The sequence below is a fragment of the Eutrigla gurnardus genome (assembly GCF_963514095.1).
Source record: "Eutrigla gurnardus genome assembly, chromosome: 2".
NCBI classification, from domain to species: domain Eukaryota; kingdom Metazoa; phylum Chordata; class Actinopteri; order Perciformes; family Triglidae; genus Eutrigla; species Eutrigla gurnardus.
Window position 1 is genome coordinate 25,583,340 of NC_139916.1, and position 22,351 is coordinate 25,605,690.

The window sequence follows — 22,351 nt, forward strand, 5'->3', positions numbered from 1 at the left end:
GTCTCATTTTGAACCGGAGCATTTGAGGACTGCAGCAATAGTCCTGTAATGAGATACTACTTGTGGCCCCATGACACAATTCAGTAGCAGTCAGATAATATTCTAACTGGACATTACACCCTTCTGTATTATATATATATATATATATATATATATAGTGCAAACTGATAGCATGATACATTTCAAGTAAATTGTCCGCCTTTGCAGGCTAAATCTCTTTGTGGTGCTCAAATAAAAAGTTCTGTAATAAATAATAGGACGTCTTGTCGTTAAGCAGTGAAAGTTGAAGCCTGTTGGAGTGAGACTCGCTGTCATGGTCCGCTCCCTTTGTGGCAAGTTTGAGTCCGCTGCCTTCCTCGGCCCTCACATGGTGTAGGGAAACATGATTAGTGTCATTCTACTCCTTCAGTCCATAGGTGGAAAACGGGGTCAGTGTGTAGCAGGCATGAAGGCTGAGAGAACCCTGGACCCTGTCCTCATTATAGGTGTATCACTTTAGTTTAATGATGTATTTCTCAATCATTTTCAATCAGTGTAAACTTTGTAATATACTATTCTCTTGATGTATTTAAAAATGTCAACAAGCCTTTATTATTTATATTTAATCGTTTTTCAAGTAAATGTTTACGACTATTATTTTTTGTCATGTTTATGTGTATTAGTCCCCGGCTATAATCATATCCCCTCTAAATGTTGCTTTTGATAGTTCTTTCTAGAGCAATACCTTAATATGATTTGGGCTATTAACATTTAGCCATCACACTGGGTTCCTATCACAATTCAACATCATGCATCTTCCCCTGGAATCTGTTTGAGTCTAATAGATCCTAAATTCCAGCCGTTTTTGAAAGCGTGGCAAGATAAAATAAGAGAGCAGCACCATACTTAATTTTGTTTAATGCATGTTCCCTGAAGTAATAGTCTTACTTTTCTCATTAGGTGAAAGCAGCTTTTGTTCCAGAGTAAATGTTCTGTTTGAGATTTATTTTAAAAGTGCCACATTTGAAATTCAGTACATCAATATAGCAACCAACGACTATCTGTTGAGTAATGTCTACCTGAGTAGTTTGCTCTCTCTGTGTGTGAATGCTAATCTGAGCTTCTTTGTGCATTGTTTAGGTCGCCGGTCCTGCTGTGTGTGCATTTTAGTGTATGTGGATCTCGATCCTCTTGCTGCTAGCTGCTGGCTCAGCCGTCTCCATTTTGAGAATTGTGTAATAGAAAGACTCTGAATTCCATATTGAGCACCTTTAAGTGATAAACCAAACAAAATCTCATATTTATCTCTATAGGCTTGACAAAGCATCCTTAAATTAAGGGCCATTCTAGCTTCCTGGCTCAGTTGTCATCACATGACCTAAGTATCATATGACTGAAATTCCATACAAAGGTTACAAAGGATATGTTTGTTTTATTCTAAAAAGATCCTGGGTCAAGTATCATGTTCATTAAAATCCCAACACCAAATGCAGTTGGAACCCAAGGGCCTGGGCTGCACGCGATTTCTGCCTAAAAGCCTATTAAGGCAGTTTTTTCTCACCACTGTCGCTGTAACGCTTGCCCCTGGGTGTTGTTGGGACTTTGAAATTGTATTGACTCTGGAAATTTAGAGCGTATTCTAGTCCTGCTCAATGTGTTACGTGTCCTGAGATGACTTCTGTTGTGATATGACACTATAAATAAAATTGAATTGAATTGAAATCCAAAATGCAACATATTTCAGATTACTGTGTAGGTTTATTGTCCCTGTTTGTTGGATTGCCAAAATAATGCTGCTAAAACTATGCAGACTATCCCCTGTTGTTGCTCAGATGCATTCATGACACCAACCTTCCTTCTCTACCTCCAGGTGGAGATGCTAGAGCGTAAATATGGTGGGCGTTTCATAACCCGGCATGCAGCCCGCACCATCCAGACAGCCTTCCGCCAGTACCAGATGAACAAGAACTTTGAGCGTCTTAGAAGTTCTATGTCTGAGAACCGTATGTCCAGACGGATCGTCCTATCCAATATGAGAATGCAGTTTTCCTTTGAAGGACCTGAAAAAGTCCACAGCTCCTACTTCGAGGGAAAGCAGGTCTCGCTAAGAGATGACGGCACCAAGATCGGCGCACTGGTGCAGTCGGACCATGGTGGGGAGATGGGCGTGCAGGCCAAGACCCCCACGACGCAGAGCGACTTCACAGATGCTATCACAGAACTAGAAGACGCCTTCTCCAGGCAAGTCAAATCTCTAGCCGAGTCCATAGACGATGCTCTTAACTGTCGCAGCCTGCATGGTGACGACAGCCAATCAGAGCCAGGGAGAGGCCACCAGGACATGGACAGGGAGGTCAGCTGCCAGGTGAAGCCCTCCCACAACACTTCAGACCACCGCAAACTGGACGAGATGACGGCGTCCTACAGTGACGTCACCCTTTACATCGATGAAGAAGAACTGTCACCGCCGCTTCCCCTGTCTCAATCGGTGGACCGACCCTCCAGCACAGAATCCGACTTGCGACAGCGTTCCCTCAACTCTTCCCAGGACTACTGGTCACTGGCTCATAAGGACGAGAAAGGGGACACGGACACCAGCTGCCGCAGTACACCGTCTCTGGAGTGCCAGGAGCAGCGCTTGCGGGTGGACCACCTTCCCTTACTGACCATTGAGCCTCCGAGCGACAGCTCAGTGGAGCTCAGCGATCGCTCCGACCGCAGCTCCTTGAAGAGACAGAACGCCTACGACCGGACCCTCGGCAACCAGCAGAGCAGTCCCAAACACATCAGCGACCGCCTGCCACCGCGGGGGCCTTCCAGAGAAGAGGACTCCACCCGCCATCGGCCACGACAGCTGGAGGCCCACCTGGCCATCAACGGCACGGCGAACCGGCAGAGCAAGTCCGAGTCGGATTTCTCCGACGGCGACAACGACAGCATCAACAGCACGTCCAACTCCAACGACACCATCAACTGCAGCTCCGAGTCCTCGTCCAGGGACAGCCTGAGGGAGCAGACGCTCAGCAAGCAGACGTACCACAAAGAGACACGCAACAGCTGGGACTCGCCTGCGTTCAGTAATGACATCATCCGCAAGAGGCACTACCGCATTGGCCTGAACCTTTTCAACAAGTATGTGCATTCCACTACACACACAAACTGATCCATTTCTTCTACCGTTTAGTTTCATGCTGTGTTCACTCCAAAAGCGAAGCAAATTTTTTTACACACACCTTGATTGCATGCAATGTCAATGCAAAGCTGCAAATTGATGCAAATTTCTGCTGGGCAATTCAATCAAGCCATTTAATCACGTAAAACTGGTTTATTTTGGGTTCATACCACTGTAGTAAAACAGCTGATGTGTATCTTGCTAGATACAGTGAATACTCCTCTTGATGATGTTCTGAACTCAGACAGGACGGCGTTCTGTTTCCGAGCCTATCTGGGACTTCACAACATGTACAAAGCAGCAGTAATTAGTGTTGGTGTCTATGTTGTAAGCCCCCGCCCTTCTCTCTGGTGGCTACAGCATGAGGGAATAAACACAAATGATCCCACGGTCAAACTCGCCTTACTTGCGTGGAAAAATTGCTTTGCTTTTGATGTGAATGCGGCATTAGAATTCCATGATCACATACGAAATACCCAATCAGGGACAGAGGAGGTAAATCAGATCCAGTCCATGACCTTTTTTTTTTTACATGAAGCTCTGACGCTCATTAAATGTAAAAGTGATGTTGATTCAAACTGCTCTACTTCAGGTGCATCAAGCTTGGGACTCGGCCCCACTTGATGCAGAATGGTTTGTCCGAGCCTGTGTGATACCATTTAATCATAGATGACTGTGATTTGGTTTCTTTCAGAGCCGGCCATTGAGTTCCTTTTAATCATTTTTGATCAACACCACTGACAAAAGTAGCTCCCTCCTCCCCACCCTCAGCTTAAATCCTGTCCCTCATCTGACACACATTTGACCACAGGATTGAAGTGCAGTGGGGTGATTACAGATTTGGATTTGTGTCCTCACTCCTTCCCTTTTTGCCTCTCTCTCTCTCTCTCTCTCTCTCTCTCTCTCTCTCTCTCTCTCTCTCCCATGTCTCCAGGAAACCAGAAAAGGGCATCCAGTATCTGATCGAGCGAAACTTTGTTCCAGACACTCCGGTGGGTGTGGCCCACTTCCTGCTCCAGAGGAAAGGCTTGAGTAGGCAGATGATTGGCGAGTTCCTGGGCAACAGACAGAAACAGTTCAACCGAGATGTCCTCGAGTGAGTTACCGTCATTATACCCTTCTGATCATTTTTGTCTTAACCCTGAAAATCTCTAAAACAAACCTTTGATTTGGAAACTAACTATGTCACTGCAAATCTTTTTTTTTATCTTCCACCCAGGAACATAAACATGAATCATCATTGAGTTGAAAATAGGGTTGCCAGCTTGCAATCTACACCCATTCAAACAGTCTGAGGAGTTTCTGAGTACTACATAATGACTCAAGTTCCATCCAGAAAATAAAAACAAATAGAATCCACTCAGGAAATTGCTGTGATGCTTAGATAAACATAGCGACTTCATTTATATTCTTCAGTTATTTGAACAGGGAAGGGGAGTCCTGAATATCTCGTATTTTCCGTAGTGGTTCTCAAATAGCGACTTTACTTTATGCGTTCAACAGACTTATGTGGAACACACCTGAAGCACACCGGCAGCACAATGAGAGCCCATTGAGATTCAGTGAAGGATAAGGCCAGGAAAAGGTCCGTCAGTGTCAGTTTGACAGGCGTATCTAAAGGGCTCCTTGAGAAAACGTCTATAAATCCTGACATGAAAGGTATCGAGGTATCAGGGCTCGCTCGTGGTGACGAGCCCACAAAGAATTATCACCCGGCTCTGCTGTTATCCTCGGCTCTAAGGAGCTTTTTAGTATCTCCAGCTCATTGATCTTGGTTCTTTCTCAGTGCTCACGTGGAAGTCATTTCCAGCAAAAAAAAACAAAAAAAACACTTGCTATTTATCCAACACCAACCACACGTAGACAAAGTTATTGATAAGGTTAATAATGAAAGTTAATGAAATGTATGGGATATTTTGCAACTAAAGCACCAGGTAGTATTCTCAGGAGTTGATTGACACCAGTGGAGGAAAGGGAATATTATATTTACATTCATTCATCTGGTTGCCATAGGACTCCAAATCAGTGCTGATTTTGCTTTCTGCCAATATTTGCTTTTCTGTATTGCTGGTTAGATAAATGAGCGACTGTTTGCCATAATAACGTGATTATACATTCCAGTTTCATGGCAATTTGTGAAACAGTCACAAAATGCAATCTATTGATGTTGTGTACATGGACACACACAAATTGTAAATATTTTTCATGTTGCTCAGCACAAAAATAAGGTGAAAAAAGGAAACTCAGTTGGAATCCTTTTTCGAGGTAGACACAAAAAAGAAATATTTTAGCATCGTCTAATGGCAACCCACTTTGTAAATGTTCTATCTAATTGGACAAAATCACTGTTGACTATCAGAAAAAAATGTTGTGCAGGTAGGAGCAATAATTCCAATTATAATACATTCGTTTGAAAGTATGAGTGTGGAGCAACATGAAAAAATGATGGAAGATTCATGTAGATGAGCACTAATGAGCAGATTTCAATCCTGTGACTGCAAGATGTCGTGAGACTGTTGGATAATATGTCAAGTGTGTGATGTTGAGCTTGCTGTGGAAATGATTAGCACTGCTTTAAGTAAATGTCTTAAAATATATTCAAACATAAAAAGTGAAAGTGGGGATGAAAATCATGTACTTCCACTTCCACACAAAGACAATGGTAGGAACAGAAAGAAAGAGTCTAGTAGAGTTTGAGAATATTTACCAAAACTCTTACAAGGAGTCATTGAGCTGAAAAAAGGTTTTTATTTCTTCTGGAAAAGTATAGATTTTGGGGATCTTTACCTGGCAGCAGTAGCACCAGCGATATTTACTTAATATTGAATTAAATTAAATTCGCAAAAAAATGAAGCTGTCTGTAGCTGTTGCTGATGAATGTCGTTCCACGGGTTAAAATGAATCACTGAATCTCATGCAACTTTCTTATAAATCAAGATTATGTATATTTTCCTTTCTATACTGATGTTCTCACCACTAAACGTGGGTTTTTCTTCACCAGCTGTGTGGTGGATGAAATGGACTTCTCTAGTATGGAGCTGGACGAAGCGCTCAGGAAATTCCAGGCTCACATCAGAGTGCAGGGAGAAGCCCAGAAGGTTGAGCGGCTGATTGAGGCCTACAGGTGAGAAGCTCTGGTGATGCAACATGTGACACATGGTTTCATCTCCCAAACCTGTGAAGACTCAATGAGGGCTGGATCATGAAAATAGTCACCACAAATCATTCATATGCATAAAGTGATGTTTTGGCAAATAAGGTAATCTCATCAACTTAGACCTTTTGAGGATTTGGTGGCAGGATGGTCATTACCCTGTTCATTACCATGTCTAGAACTAGTCACCCACACAGCATGAGCGATGGATAGCACCAGCTAGCTTTACACCATGTCACCATGGAAACCATAGACCGTACATACATATCGTAGACTGTATAAAACAAGCACATAGTCTCTGTGACATCACCTATAGCTTCTAAAGAGACCTCGACACCTCCACCGCCCGATCTCTATCACACAAACTCTTCAAATAATGTCAATGTTTTCTACAGTGTGAGAAAGTGGAGACGCGTCATGCATCTATAAACAGTCCGGTCTAAACACCGTTACCCTCTAAATCAGAGGAGACACCGAAAAGCCTCCGTCGTTAACACTCTCGGGCATGAGAGCATCGGTGCAGCAGTGCAGAGTCATTTTAAATCCAGACTTCGTTCGACCAGATCAGTGCAGAAACTAATTTAGAGAAAATTAGTTCAAAAAGTTGAAGCAAACCTCCCCCAGGGCTGCTGATGGATGTTGTTTGTAACTCATTTATTTCTCCAAACCTCTGGTAAAGGTGCTTTCGTGCCCACAGAGTATTAGCTTCGATCAGCCGCGAGCAAGGACGTTTGGGCCTCAGTAAGCATCACAGTTCCTGTTACATTGGGGAGAGAACCATAACTGATCATCCGGCGCTCGCCTGCAGCCGGTCCAGATATGATCACGGAGTCACTTTCTGGTGACTCGGTGCTGTGAAACGTCTGATGGCTGCCGGCTGTATTGACAGTCTTCACTGGACCATTGTTCTTTATGCTTCGAGCTTATGAAGCATTATTTGAATGGATGTGACCACAGCTCACATTGTGGTGAGCTCAATATCAATATGAATATTGATATTTCTCACAAGCGGAACTAACAGGCAATGTTACTGATTTATTTTACCTTGAAGGAAAATCTTCATACTTCATAATGCTTTGTCTTTTAGTGGTGAACTGTCTGTCTCTCACGTTCAGGTATCGACAGATAAAAGCTTTAAATGAAATATTGCCAGAAATGAACATTTCCTCCTGTATGACGTCCGTGTGATGCAAACAGCTGACAAAGAGAAAAATAAATATGCCTGCAGTTTTGGGATTTAGAAAAACAGATCATACAGCATTTTTTGGACATATTAATGGAAACAGCGTGGGAAAGACCCAGTCTGTGTAAGAAATCACTCACTATTCACCATATTGTAGTGCTGTCCAGATGTTTAGCAGTAATTATTATACTCTTCCCACAGGTCATCTTTACAAGTGTGTATTTAACCGATGCATTATATACCATCATGCATTGCACTGAAGGAAAAATGACAGATGGGCGAGGGTGGAGAGCAGCGTGATTGAGACAAATCCATGTATTGTGGTGCGAGAATAATATTTAATGTCAATCCAGCATCAACCCAACAGAAATGTGATCGTTGATCTATTTACCAGGAAACCATGTCGGCCCTCAGGCTGGTTGTTGGAAGTGAATCAGTACCAAATCTTCACACCAGCAGAAAAAAATCTCTCTCTATAATGTCCTCTGTATTTTGGCGAATACCATTTGAAGTCCATTAGTCAAAACAAACACAGGAAATGTATATTGATTTCTTGGCAAAAATAGATTCAGTTTGACTTTAATACTTTGTGTTTCCAACATCCTCTCCACAGCCAACGCTACTGCATCTGCAACCCCGGCGTGGTGCGACAGTTCAGGAACCCCGACACCATCTTCATCCTGGCCTTCGCCATCATCCTCCTCAACACAGACATGTACAGCCCCAACGTCAAGCCTGAGCGGAAGATGAAGCTGGAGGACTTTGTTAAGAACCTCCGAGGTACTTTGTCCTGCCCTCCTGCACCGCGGCCAGCTGACTGTCACAAAAGCAATATTTCAATCACGTTGCAGCTTCAAGGATAAATACTCACCTCAAATTAATGTTGGAGTTTGAAGGGGTTTTTATTTTGGAACTCGTGTCAAAGAAAGCTTTGCTGGTCAAATCACTTTTTAGTTGCCCTCAACAGATTTTGAGGGAATTAGCAGGGGCTTTGTGGCATGGCTAACTCATTTCTCTGCCTAGTGGAGTGTCAGTAATTAAACTACAGCATACAGTGGAGGAGAAATGTTCATCCTCTGAGAGCTAGAAGGACGTTTCCCTCTGTACTATACGCAGCAGCATTTAAGTCAATTCAAAGTTCATCAACTCTCAGAAATCTCTGAATTAATCATTAATCCTTCCCTCTCTCTCTTTCCCTCTCTCGTCCCCTGACAGGAGTGGACGACGGGGAAGACATCCCCCGAGAGATGCTGGTAGGGATATACGAGCGGATTCGCAAGCGGGAGCTCAAGACTAACGAAGACCACGTGTCCCAGGTTCAGAAAGTGGAGAAGCTCATTGTTGGAAAAAAGCCGGTAAGTTTGAGCCTTGGGCTCGCTGCTGCACGTATAGATAGAGTGTGAGCACTTTTATCTCAGCCTGCATTCAGAAGCTGTATCTAACAGGAGAGCATGCAGAACCAAATTACCCAATGTACCTCTGGGCCGACGCGCCGGCTTATTCATGACCAGCTGAAAACGGAAAGAAATGAAAGAGCATTCTTTACCTGAATCCGCTTCCCTCGGCCTGCGACGCGTCAATCCTTCAGAGCCGCAGACCTTCATGCTGAATGACTGTAATATGTCTTTTGCTCTCGGAGCCAGCCAAGGAAAAGCGCCGTCTGACAAGCTCAGTAATAATAAATGGAATAAACAGCTTCCAACTATATAATCTCAAAGGCGTTTACTCCAAATCCCCTCCCTTCCTTTCCACCTCATTCGTGGCCTTTTCATCAAACGAACGCCACGTCGGTGACACAAATCAGCACAAAGTCCAGGGGACCTTGACGATGTCATGATCATGAAGGCTGGAAACGCAGCACGAGGCACTGGAAGACGGATCGTGAGGAACACACAGATGTTTGTTCCGCCATCCATAAAACTAGTTTTTCCCGATTGTAGATGTGGCCCATTTTTCTTGTTTAGGAGTGCGTTTTTTCCATGACGTGTCATGAATTTCAAAGTTGCCACATGCGTTCACTGATCCCTGTAGAATGACTCTCGTATGTATTTGCTCCCCTCTCGCAGATTGGCTCGTTACACCACGGTCTGGGCTGTGTGAGTATTACTCTTTCTGTCATCTACAACCGAGGGTTGAGTGGAAATGTTTGTAAAAATACCCAAAGGCTTTATAGAATCGATGCAAACACTGTGGAATGTGGAACGTTTTGTTTTTCACTGTCTGCAGGTGCTGTCCTTACCGCACCGGAGGCTGGTCTGCTACTGCAGACTGTTTGAAGTGCCCGACCCCAACAAACCACAAAAGTTGGGCCTGCACCAAAGGGAGATCTTCCTCTTTAATGATCTGCTAGTGGTAAGGGAGGACATTTTTAATTCCACACATTGAGAACACACTCTGGCGTTCACTAAAAGAGTCTAAACCACAGTATATTCCGATGCTTTCTTTTCGTAGGTTACCAAAATTTTCCAAAAGAAGAAGAACTCTGTGACGTACAGTTTTCGGCAGTCCTTCTCGCTTTATGGCATGCAAGTGTTGCTCTTTGAGAATCAGTGTAAGTGCTGTGATTGTGTTTTGTGTTTTTGTACGTTATTTCTTAAGGTGTCCGTTCGCCCGCAAACAAACTAGTTTGTAGGGGAACGCGTCGAAAGGCATAACTGTTTATGGCTGTTTGGAAGGGTGACACTGCAAAGGCAAGGTGAAAACCCAATTCTGATTAATATCCTCCAGCGATCCAACAAGCCTTTCTTTGAAGTATACTGCCTACTTAAAGTCCAGCTGAAGTGAAAAAGGCCTTTTTACCCCCATTAGATCACATCCACGGTCATATTGTGCACTTATTAAACAATATATGCTGGAAAAATCTGATTTAAAATCCAATTATATTTTTAGATCAAAATCCAATAACTTTTTCATCCTGGAAATGGAAATATGATGAATGCTTACATCAGCTAGTCGCAACCAATTCCAACCAATAATATCATGACATCCATGCAATTGAAACTTTCAGCAGACATAGAGGAGGCAGTGAGCTCATCTTTTCAATGATCAAACTCCTCCCGACGTTGTGTCCCACCTGCTTGTCCTGTTTCACTCTGAAACACGTCACCATGCGGAAGAAGATACTCTTGAAATGCTGTTTCAGCTCCACTTTGAAGCTGCTAACTTAATAAAAATAATGTTTAATCATATTTGCTCAAACGGTCACTATATGCTGACATTAGTACATGAGACACATAAACTGCTCCTGATGGCATTTGTAAGATTCCACCACGCTCAAAGAAAACAACCAATCAAAGCCTCACACAGCTGTCAATCACTGCTGGTGGAGCTCATGAATTGCCATCAGACTGTCAAAAGAAAGGAAGGAACCAGATGTTGCACATATTATATTACTCATGTACTACTGTCAGCATACAGTCACAGTATTCACAGAATTTTCACAAGTCATCATCTGCAGATGTGCTGTCTGTTATTGAACCAGTTCTAACTCCTCTCACCACTGGGGATCTATTTTGTGTGGACTCGGGCTAAAGTGTCGATATCGTCTCTCTTCAGATTACCCCAATGGAGTCCGTCTGACCTCGGCCATTCCTGGAGCTGACATCAAAGTCCTCATCAACTTCAATGCACCCAATCCTCAGGACCGCAAAAAGTTCACTGACGATTTGAGAGAATCCATCGCTGAAGTCCAAGAGATGGAGAAGTACCGGATAGAATGTGAGCAAAACGTTTGATGAAGAGTGTGCACAACATTTAGCCATCCAATAACCAGAATATAGAGAGAGATTACTGTTGTGTATGTGTCTTCTGTGCAGCTGAGCTGGAGAAGCAGAAGGGGGTGGTGAGGCCCAGCTTGTCCCAGAGTTCAGGGCTAAAGAAGGACACGGGCAACGGCAACCTGAGCCGAGCGAGCCTCGACGACAGCTACGCCATCGGAGAAGGTCTGAAGAGGAGCGCCCTCAGCAGCTCCCTACGTGACCTCTCGGATGCAGGTAAAAAAAAAATCAGTGGGGTTGCCACGGTAACAGGCTACCTCACGTATCCATCCCCCTGCTAGACGAAGTAGCGCATACAAAGCTGGACGCTGGCTTGATACCATTCAAATCCTTCTTGGTGTTAATTGATTCGGAAACTCGGAGGAAGTCGAGTTCCTGTTCACTCTGATCGGTTCGCCGCTGCAGCTGACCTGCCAACGCCTTAGTGAACGCACCCGTCTGAGCCATGCAGCCAGTGATGCAGGCAGACAGAGGTGGGCGTTCAACTAATGGGCCCAGGTGTAATTTACTAGAGGCCATCCACCAATAATCCTACAGCACCGGCGGGGGAGGAGGCGGCGCTATGTAGGTCACTGTGATCAATTAGAGCGTCTTAGCTGTGAGAGGAATTAATGTTGTGTGTGCGGTTGATTCAGGGAACGGTGTAGAGAGTGCAGCTGTTTATAGAGAACAACCAGCGCTGGATGTTGGAGGTTTATGTTTGTTTTTTTATTAAGGAGCTGTTTGTGCATCACTCGTTTAGAAATACATTTACAAGGTTTGAGGTCCGTTTTTGGTTTACGGAAAAGTGACTCACATTAAAACAGCTTCCTCTTGAGAGGGGACCTCTCCCGATTCCACGGGTTTACACAGTGAGTCAGTGTATCAGTCATGGGGGAGTTTCTCAGCCTGTCAACAGGATGTGTCGCATCAGGATAGCTGTATGGAAACGGCAAATCAATTGTCAATTTGTTAGACTTTAATTGTTTTGTTTTTTTGTTTTTTTTTGTCTTTGATGAAAAAGATTTGATGCACTTAATTTTGTTTTAGAAACGCCTTCGCTTGATAACTTCTGATGTAGCGAACATTCAACTCACATAACTGATGGAGGCGTTTTCCTGGATATCCCACGTAGCACGTGAATGCTTGCCTCCGTCTCCAGACAGCATGACATGAAAGAACAATTAACACTTGCCAAACTAAAACAAGTTCCTGAAGACCTGTCGCCATTTTTTATCATACGTCACATGGTCACATGGCCAAGACCAACAGAAAAGTTGAGTTTCCAGTTCGATTACAGCATTGCGTGGCACCAACTTCTGACCAAACTATGGTCAAGTTTATTCAATCCAATCCCGTTGAAACGTTCCCAATTCACTTTTCTTTTGTGCAACATAACAGTGTTTGCTTAAGTTTGCTTAAAATTGTCTTGAAAGTTGAATGGAAAGTTTGGCTATTGAGATGTTATCGGGGTTATTTCAGCTTGGACGTGAAGACTACAAACTAACAAAGGACTTAACATAAAGCCTCAGATATGCCGTGCTCACACCAAGCTCACTGGAGAGGAGGCTGGGCTTACCTCCATGTAGACACCAACAGCGTTTCATCCATCATGGCTGAAAAAGCCACTACTGCTGCTATATACATGTTGTGAAGTCCCAGATACATAACATCACCCAGAGGCCGGCTGCTTTAGGACAGCGGCATGAAACCAAAATAAACATTTTTGCTGTGAATTAATCGTGAAAAGACTGAGGTCATGCTTTCTTCGGTCGGGACGCAAGACGACAAGCAAACAACTTTTGAAATGCTTGTTTTCTCAATAACCTTGGATTGATGGGAGCTAGGCTATGCTAACATTGTAGCTTGAGACTAAAATTCCAGACATCTCAGCTGCTTTGGTTTTGACTGTTCTTGTCTCTCATGAGTCATTCAAGTTAATGGACTAGAAATGCTGAATTGCTGAATTGCTCAAGTGTTTAACTGATGAGTGGGTTTCCTGCCAGCTGAGTAGAAACCTAGTTGTGGAGTTTGCTTCTTCCCTTTCCTTTAGTCCTCATTTGCCTCCCGCTGCCATTCTGACAGTCTGCTGCTAGCTCCCATTAGCCATGTGCCACTATTATCACCTTAGGGTGATAGCGCCCCTCCCCCCTCCACATTACACAGAAGGGATATGTGTACCTTCACGTGTTAACCAGGCGTGTCTAATCTGTCATGTTACATGTCCTGGGCAGGCAAGCGTGGGAGACGCAGCAGTGCAGGATCACTAGACAGCAATATCGAAGTAAGTAGGACCAAACGGACGCCGAGCCGTCCTCTGACCGCCAGCAAGTCTCTGCTTCTGTTTCTCTGTAGTTTGAGATTTGTTTAACTGTTTTGGTGGTGTTTTTGTTGTTGTTGTGAGCACCTTGGTCACTGTGCATGCTCTCAGAATGATCCGCCGTGGCTGAAACACGTGTTAACCCTCCATGTACACAGCATGACACGACTAATGCTCCTCCCGACTCACATCAGGGCTGCTCCGTGTTCACTCCCGCCTTTCAGTTCCTGTAGCGGGTTAGAGTCTACGGCGTTTCTGAATCCCTTTTGTTTTGGTCACTCGAAGTGAACCTGGCTGTGCTTTTGTCAGTTTCCGGCTGTTCCACTGCATGCTCACGCGGTTTGAAGTGACCGACCCGCACTGCTTCCTGTCTTTGACCCCTGACCTTGAGAAGGAGTTCCCCCCCTTCCCTTTTTTATTGTCACACTTAGTCAGCAGTTTGCTGCAGTGACAGAATCTGAGCATGTTAAACAGTTAATGTCAACTCTCTCAAGCCCGACAGTCTCTGATCAGACCAGAGACTGTATAGAAGGAGTGGACCGAGTCATCGTGACGTCACCCATTAGTTGGTGGACTGCAGATTCAAAGCCTTTGGTATGACATTTTGTCCCTAGCCATCTTGGATTTTGGCCGTTGCCATCTTGAAATCTTTGCAACCAGTGTCAGGAAGTGACCATATTTGGACTGTGGAGGAGCGACGGTGGATCTGATGATGGCAGAGCGGCACCCCGAGCAGCAACCTTAGTGGATCGAGATCCATCTGGCTTCTGGTGGGAAGTTGATAAAGTTAGCTCCATAATGGAAAGCGAACTTTACAGCTAAGTGTTAGATCATTTAGAATAACTATTTAGAAATGACCGGTCTCCTCTACTTATGTAGTTCATATAGAGGCATCAGTTTTACACAGATTAAAGTTCCTTGTATTAACCTAAAGTAACAATTATATGAGCGCATCATAACTCAAAACTCTGGAGCGATCCACTAAGTCATTGGTGATATTGATGAGGTGAGGTGCCTGCGCAGAGCCCAAATAATATTAAAAGACAATTCCTGACCCTGCAACATCCTGTTCACCCTGCTGCCGTCTGGCAAGCGATACACAAGTATCCACCATCCCACCTCAGACTTCCGTTCTCCACCTTAAAGATGTTTTTGAATGACAATAAAATAACCTTGAACCTTAATAGCTAAGTTTGCATGTTATGCATGGCTCCAAAAGATATGCTTTTGTTGTTGTTGTGTATCTTGTTATTCTGTGTTACTGTAAAGAAAATGTTATGATGTTGTTTTTTTAGTTTAGAAACATGAAATAAACATCAGTTAACTCAGTACTTTGACAGTTTAAAACTTATTCTGCATATAAATGTGTCTAGTGTATACAGGCTGCAGCTTCAGATTGTTCTAGAAACACAAACAAAACGTGAAAATTAAAGAGACTATCATAACCTTGAAAAGCAGATATCATAGTGACGGGAACTCAGCACAGCATCGGCAGTCAGAGAGTCTGAAGACTTTGGAGTGCAGAAACCTCCGGCTCCGACGTCTGAGCCTCCGAGCCGCTGAGAGAGTCGACCGTGAGATGTTAGCATGGATAGGCAAACACGGGCAGCCAACCGTAGAAGGAAGCCGAGCAGCTTTTCCACAAGGCAACGCAGGCAATCGTGTGAGATTTGAGATCAGCCGTAACTGGTCATGCAGTTTGTGCCGCTGTGTGAAGGTTTCAACAAGCCTGTGGACGCTGCAGCAGTCAAAACCATGATCATTAAACAAACGTAACATTTGAATCTGCAGCAAGTATACCTTCACTCGTATCTGCCGTGTCCCACCATCGTGTTTGTTTGTGGTCTGACTGTCGTCTCTCTTGCAGGGGTCCATCATTAGCAGTCCTCACATGCGCCGGAGAGCCCCCTCCAGCCGAGACTGCCCGTCCCGCCATAGCGGGCAGTCCCTGCCCAACTCCTCTTCGCTGCTCGGAACTCTGTTTGGCGCCAGGCGGGTGAAGTCCCCGAGCCCCACCCCACAGGCCCTGCACCCCACCCTCATCTCCCACACCCCTCACCCCGCCAACCTGCACCACACGGCCCGGTCGGAGACGGACACGTCGGCCTCCATGCACCATGCCCAGTTTTGCCATGTGGCCCAGAACCCCCCGCCTTACCACCACCACCACCACTACCACCCGCCGGCCAACTTGCAGCACCCTCCGCACCAGTACCACCCGCCCCCTACTCACGGCCAGCAGCCGGCGTACCCGCCTCACCCTCACGCGCAGCACGGCCACGGGAGCCACTCCGCCCACACCTCGCACCCCCCTCACGGCCCGCACCACCACGGCGCCGCACCGGCACCCTCCCAGGCCCCCAGCAGCACCAAGCCCAAACACAGTGGCATCAGTACGGTGGTCTGAGCCTCACGGGGGGCTCTCTGACTGAACTTTGATTTTACTACGACGAGACGGTCGCACTGTGCATCGTTGGTCTGGGGGGACGAGAAGCCAGACAAAGATCCTGTGCCTCCTTCGGCTTTTCTTTCTCTTTTTTTACGCTCAACACGGGGGCAGTTTATTCAACACAAACACATTTTCCTTTCCGGTTGATCCTTTCATCACATTTCAGGTAACAAGTACACAAGAACGCAAGAGCATGCACAAAGACCACAACTACTGTTTCACCTCAGTTTATTAAAGGAACACGATCAAATATCTCGCTTACTGGTATTTTACAGAAGACATAAATAGTAATCCTGACTCTCACGTCGACAAAGTGATTTTATCTAGCGCGAGGGTGGTTTAGCCGAGCGAGCAGGCGGACGTCCTCGGCCGTGCGGTAGCTGTACGAGTATTTAATGTAGCGGTAGCTCACAGTGCACTGTGATATCTCTGTTAGCAGTGATAAATGTGCCAATTATTGAAGCATCTACTAATTTAGTCACAACGATTGCTTTACGTATATTGTGCATAGTATTTTGTAAAATAATAATATCAACTGTTATTGTTACAATTATTATTCCTACAGAACAAACGGCATCAGTTAAAACTCTCAGTATTAGGTGGCGTAGGTTCACTGTTGAGAAACCGATGGAAGCTTTGATTAGTTAGGCTGTCCGGTCAGCTGGGATGCTACTGTGCATGGTTGCCTTCGAGTTCGAGCTCCGATCAGATTTTTGAAGGTTTGCACACCGGGCCTGCACACGCTCTCATCCGCCGCTCTCGTCTCCGGACGGTCCGGGAGTCTCCTCTCCACAGATTCACCTGAATGTCCGCCATCATTTTATTTTTTGAAGTATTTTTTTAGAGTCCAATAAACGGTATGAAATGATCTATATGTTGTACTACAACCTTGGTGGGATTCTTCAAGTCCGCTCTGCAGGAGGAGGAGGAGGCTTTTGCTTTTCATGGAAACTGAAGGATTCTGTGCAAACTGTGTTGCAGAGAAACAGCGACGTCAACTGTTTTAAGTGTCTCCCGGGATGTGGAAGCTCTCAGCTGGCTGAGTGTCGCCCTCTATTCTTGGTTTTTGCGTCTCTTTGAGAGGGCGAGCGCGTCGTCGCAGTTCTCGATGGCTCCCTCCCTTTTCCTCCTCGGAGCCACAGTGCAGGAATCAATAATTATCATTCTGTGATGGCCGATGACGCTCTCAGCGCTTCGCTCACCACAAACTGCAGTTTTATATCAATCATCTTTCTGACATATTATGGGATGGCCGGTTTGTACCTGCCAGCCATCCCGAGCACAGTATCTGTGGCGTGTGCAGAGCGGAGGCAGGGGGGCTGGTATGCTGGAGTGGAGGGTGAAGGAAGCAGCACTTGTTCAACTTAGTTATATCAACGGCAGAAGTTAGTCTGGATCTGCTTCAAGACTATGAGATGGATTTTTTTTTTTATGTGCAATATGTATTTACTTTTTCTTGTTTGTTTGTCTAAGAGCAATTTCAATCTGGTGGTTGTTCCATTTCGTTTAGTTGCGTTAGTGTTGTCTTTTTTTTCTCCCCTCCTTTGTCATTCTTCCCTCAATGTTTCAGTGAAGTGCAAGTATCCACATGGATTCGGAGGGACTGGACCTTCCACACTGATATCGAATGTCAAAGAAAATAATTGCATGTAACAATGTATTTCGAGGCTACTTTCTAACTATTGTGTACTCCCAAACTATATCAGTGTTACAGTTGATAAACAGTTGTTTAAAAAAAAAAAAGAATTAATGGTAGAATAGTTTTGACTTCTTCAATTACAGCTAAATGAAGTCAACTATGTATTTGTGTCACTCCAGAGGAGAACCAAATCTGTATCGTTTTCCTGATCCGCGTACAGTAGTCCACTGAAGTGTGCGACGGTAGTTAAAGCTGTGGGAAGGTGGAGCAAGTGTGATGAAAGATGTCCTCATTATCTGGAAATCAAGTGATGACGGACAGACGGTCGTGAGTATATGAGTATAATCATATTTATCATCTGTCTCTGTCAATGGCTCACACATTACTGTTGTCTAATAATATCCAGTAGACCAGTATTCATAAATCTAAGGTTCAAGTTATCAAGGCACCGCCCTCTAATAAAGTACGTCTAATAAAGGGTAAACTCATGCTAGTAGTAAGCTGAAATACAAGTGTGCACCAGAAAAGGAGCAGTTAATTAACTGTTAGTTACAGAAGCAGAAAGGGGCCATGTGAGCAATTTGTTTTCTTGCCGTTATCTCAAGATCGCAAATTAATTACTTGAAGTGGATAAAATTACCTTTGTTGTCTCCAGTTGATTATCTTTTTCTAAACAGTCTTTTAATATTAGACTTCTTCACAGTCAGCTCGATCCAGGCCGATTGAATGCATTTACCGTCAGTGTTCATGTATAGAGGCACTGCAACTTTATATTTGATTGTGATATGCATAAGTAATAAGAGGACCTGATGTTTTTCTGAAGATAACGAGTGGATTATCTCAAGATAGAGTTTGTTTTTTCAGTATAATGAAGTAATTAATTTGTGATCTCGGCATTAAAGGAAAATGATTGCTAGCACGGCCATGCTTGGCTTCTGTAGTTAAAAGCATCGATGGTAACTAAGTTATTTGCTTCACACGTCTGCAATAAGTCATTCATAAGAAGAACCTTTGGGTTGCCATGTTCTGAAAAAATCCCCCAGGTTGGTGTTAGCAAATGTTAGTAACGCCTAGTTCACACGACACCACTTTAGCCCTGATTTTCAACTCGCCGTTTGTGGAGGTCCCCAACAAAAATCCCCAGATCAGAAGCTAATCCCTGTTGGCTCGGCGCTCGCAGATCGGCGCTGTGAGAACTTACCGATGCATCGCAGGCGCATCCCAGATGTTTAACAGACGGAAAATCTGGACCAGCCAGGGAGCTACAGTCAATGAGAACGTTCTCATGCAAACATTCATGTGAAAATCCCAAAAACCAATATGGGATTTGCAAAGGCAGTGATGGAGAAGACTGCATACTAGACGGCAACCTCCGGTTCTGAAAAGTGACGCCAATGCTGAAGTGCCTTAACTTTGCATTCTCCTTATTGGCCATCAGGGGGCAACTCCTAGTCTGAATGCATGGAATGCACTCATGTCTATGAGAAAATAGAAACTAACTTTGTTAAGAGATTCACACCAGAATCTAGACGGAGCCAGATGCAGTAAGGTCATCAGATTCACCCGGCGCTCCTCTGCAGTCCAGATATGGTCACTTCCGTTTACTGGTTGCAAAATTTCCAAGATGGCATCCATCAAAATCCAAGATGGCCAAAATGCCAAACCGTAGTCTACAAACCAATGGGCAACGTCCCGATTAAGATTCTAGCAATATTGATGTAAACATGCACGATGCAACATATACCACCATAAGAAAAAGGACACGCATAATACATTTAGAGAAACACAACATGTAGATATAACTTGGTTTTAAATAAAGAGCTGTGGCTAAAAAGTCAAAGCAGCTTTGTATGACACAACCAACGGGCTCCACTCAGCAACATCTAGAATTCCCTTTTATGAAATAAATAATTAAAGAGTGCAGGTGCTGTTCCTCACAGAAAATACCATTTGACATTGTGTGTAGTTTATGCCACGCTCCACCAACTATCATCAGAAACAGGTGGCTCACCACCTCTCCTAGACACAGCAGGAATAACCCAAATGTTCTTTTTATCATTAGCTTATTACTGATGTATAAATCATGAGCAACGTTTTTATTAACCATTAATGAAGTCATTAGTTGCCACCCATAAACCCTCTATAAAGGGTGCCTTATTAGACAGTGGTACCGTTAAAATATTTGCCATGAAACAAAATTTATTTTGCAGGCTTTATGAACTGCAGGTTAATCTAATATTTGCATTTGACTCTCCTCTATCAGATATACAGCATTTAGTCCAACCTAGTTAAGGTCTATGGAGTCAGAAAAGTGCCATACTATTGCATGGTCATTACATTTTAAATCCGTTTTGTTCCAAATAAATCGGGAATTTAATTGAATCGTCCCAGTACAACCCCACAGTTGTCTTCAGACCAAAGTCTGATTACTAACCAGCTGTTTTAGGAATAAAAGTGTGTTTTCAGTCACAACCCACCACTTCCTTCAGACTGATCAATCGTAAAAACCTATCCAGATTCCGTGTGAGGTGCTTTGTTGCATGCCGTTGATGCCTACCGTTTCTTTTTTCTTTTCTTTTCTCTCTCTCTTTTTTTAAGTGTTGTTCTATTGAGCAGTGGGCTCAGACTAGCCCCTTAACCTTCAACGTAGCTTTGATTTCTCTGAGTGATGCTTGTTTACATTTAGAGGATTTCTGGCCTACTAGTGTGTCTTTTTCATTTTCAAATTTGTGTCATTCTACTCCGGCATGCATTTCACCTCTATTGCCACTGTCCATGAGTGTAAATAGCAAAATCCATCTGTAGGAACCTATTGATGAAGAGGCTCTGTACGGAAGGCAACATTTGAAGGGTGGTAAAGAACGAGACAACATATGTAAATAGTCTGTAAATAATAATAATTATTATTATTCCTACTACTGCTCAGTGTCTGCAGTTACATTGAAGGTGCATTCCTGCTCCCCTCTGATATTTACATAATCATCAACTGCTTCTCTCTGCCTCCGACGGGACTGAATTATCATAGGATCTAGAGACGGACAGCCAACTGGCTTCTGACCTGTTTCCTGAGGCGCTCCTGTTCTCTCACACTCGTAGCCCACTTTTCAACTCAACAGAAGGGAGGAGTGCTCTTATTTTATTATGCATTCTGTTTCTAAGTAGACAAAAAAAACCCTTATTGATGTAAAACTAGTACTGTGACGATGTTGAGAACGCAAAATAAAACGATATATTGTAAAACCTGAGCTGTGACGTGTATCTGCTTTGTCAAAGAATCTAATTTGTTGGTCTCACTTGAATGACTGGCCACACTTTCTGTGTGCTTGTCTACCTAAATGTGGTGCTAGATTCCCCAGGCTGCTTTCACACATGTTTTGTTCATTTGGTCCGGACCAGGGGGGGAAATGATACATTGCTGCATTTTATTCTGCTCCGGATCTTGTTCACACCGATTTTTTATGAATGAAGAAGCGTAAACAGGAAGTGACGATTGTCATCCCACCATCAGGACACACGTGAGGAAACTAGATTCTGGTGACTGACTTCAGTCACTAGCCCAGCAGTTTTAACCCAGGCTGATATGACCTTAAGTCTTGAGGCTCATAGAGGGTGTCTGCATGAAACAGAGACCAGCCATTTATAGAGGCCTCTTTATACCTTCAAAAAGGAATAACTGCACACTGCTCGAGTTGTTCTCATATCAGTTTTTGACTTTTTGAAAGTCTGAACATCAACAAATATGGATTAAAGCAGAATATTTTTGAGACAAATAAGATGTTTTGAAAATATTTAATATATTGAATTCAATATGAATTGAGAGTTCTTGGAATTACAGTCAGTCAGAAACAATCGTTGCAGCCACCACTGCAATCAATTCTACAAATATTATTATACTAATAATATGAATAGCCTATGTAGCCTTATCTTTATCAAATTTGAATGTTGTGACTGCTTGTAGCTGAGGGACTAGACAATGTATTTATTTATTTTTTTGCTCCCAAGTCTGTTTCACAATGCAAAGGTTGCACCTGAAAGAATGAGCCGGAAATATTGTCATACATGCCATAATAATACATCTGAGAAACACATGAATTTAATAATTTAAAAAAACACCCATGATATTATGAGCTATTAATTCACACGTTCACACAGTCTGTGATTTTCGCCAGCTATTTGCCTTCAGCAGTTTTTCCTTTGAGCCTGGATTATGACGTTCGGAAATTTGTGTAATGTTATCTTATTGATTAGTCAAGTGATTTGATACCATTTGATCTCAAACATAACTTGCTCCACGGCAGGTTAGCTGGGTATTCCATTATCCAGTGGTTTGAAAAATAGAGCATATAGTTGATATAAATGGGAAATTCCCAAGGGCCGTCACTAACACACTACTAATGCAATTAGCATCTAAGATGCCTTCAACACGTAGCTGTAAAGTTTATCTTGAATCATGAAGCTAACTTTGTTAACCGCTTCACTATAGAAACTAGATGGATCCAGATCCAGTTAGGTTGCCGCTCTGCTGCTTCTGTTCACCAGATCCACCCGTCGCTCCTCCTCAGTCCAAATATGGTTACATCTGTTCACTGGTTGCCAAAATTCCAAGATGGCAATGGTCACAATGCCAACCTGGAGGCTTCAAACTGTAGTCCACCAACCAGTGGTGGAGTGAATGTCCACATCGTATATAAAGTCTACGG

General features: G+C 43.8%; 1 protein-coding gene across 2 annotated transcripts in view; it reads left to right on the forward strand.

Annotated features, from left to right (window-relative positions):
• The window catches only part of iqsec1b (IQ motif and Sec7 domain ArfGEF 1b), a 92,242-nt gene extending 71,346 nt beyond the window's left edge, over positions 1 to 20,896 (forward strand). The window contains exons 3-14 of one of the 2 annotated variants that reach the window (XM_084039062.1): positions 1,850 to 3,111; positions 4,086 to 4,247; positions 6,153 to 6,275; positions 8,102 to 8,268; positions 8,704 to 8,843; positions 9,555 to 9,584; positions 9,715 to 9,840; positions 9,940 to 10,039; positions 11,044 to 11,205; positions 11,304 to 11,480; positions 13,478 to 13,527; positions 15,431 to 20,896. In XM_084039062.1, the coding sequence (XP_083895188.1) occupies positions 1,856 to 3,111; positions 4,086 to 4,247; positions 6,153 to 6,275; positions 8,102 to 8,268; positions 8,704 to 8,843; positions 9,555 to 9,584; positions 9,715 to 9,840; positions 9,940 to 10,039; positions 11,044 to 11,205; positions 11,304 to 11,480; positions 13,478 to 13,527; positions 15,431 to 15,970 (3,033 nt within the window). In that variant the 5' untranslated portion in view covers positions 1,850 to 1,855 and the 3' untranslated portion in view covers positions 15,971 to 20,896. The remainder of the gene's footprint in view (positions 1 to 1,849; positions 3,112 to 4,085; positions 4,248 to 6,152; positions 6,276 to 8,101; positions 8,269 to 8,703; positions 8,844 to 9,554; positions 9,585 to 9,714; positions 9,841 to 9,939; positions 10,040 to 11,043; positions 11,206 to 11,303; positions 11,481 to 13,477; positions 13,528 to 15,430) is intronic. The other variant, XM_084039063.1, reaches the window with a different exon arrangement.
• Positions 20,897 to 22,351: the final 1,455 nt, after the last annotated feature.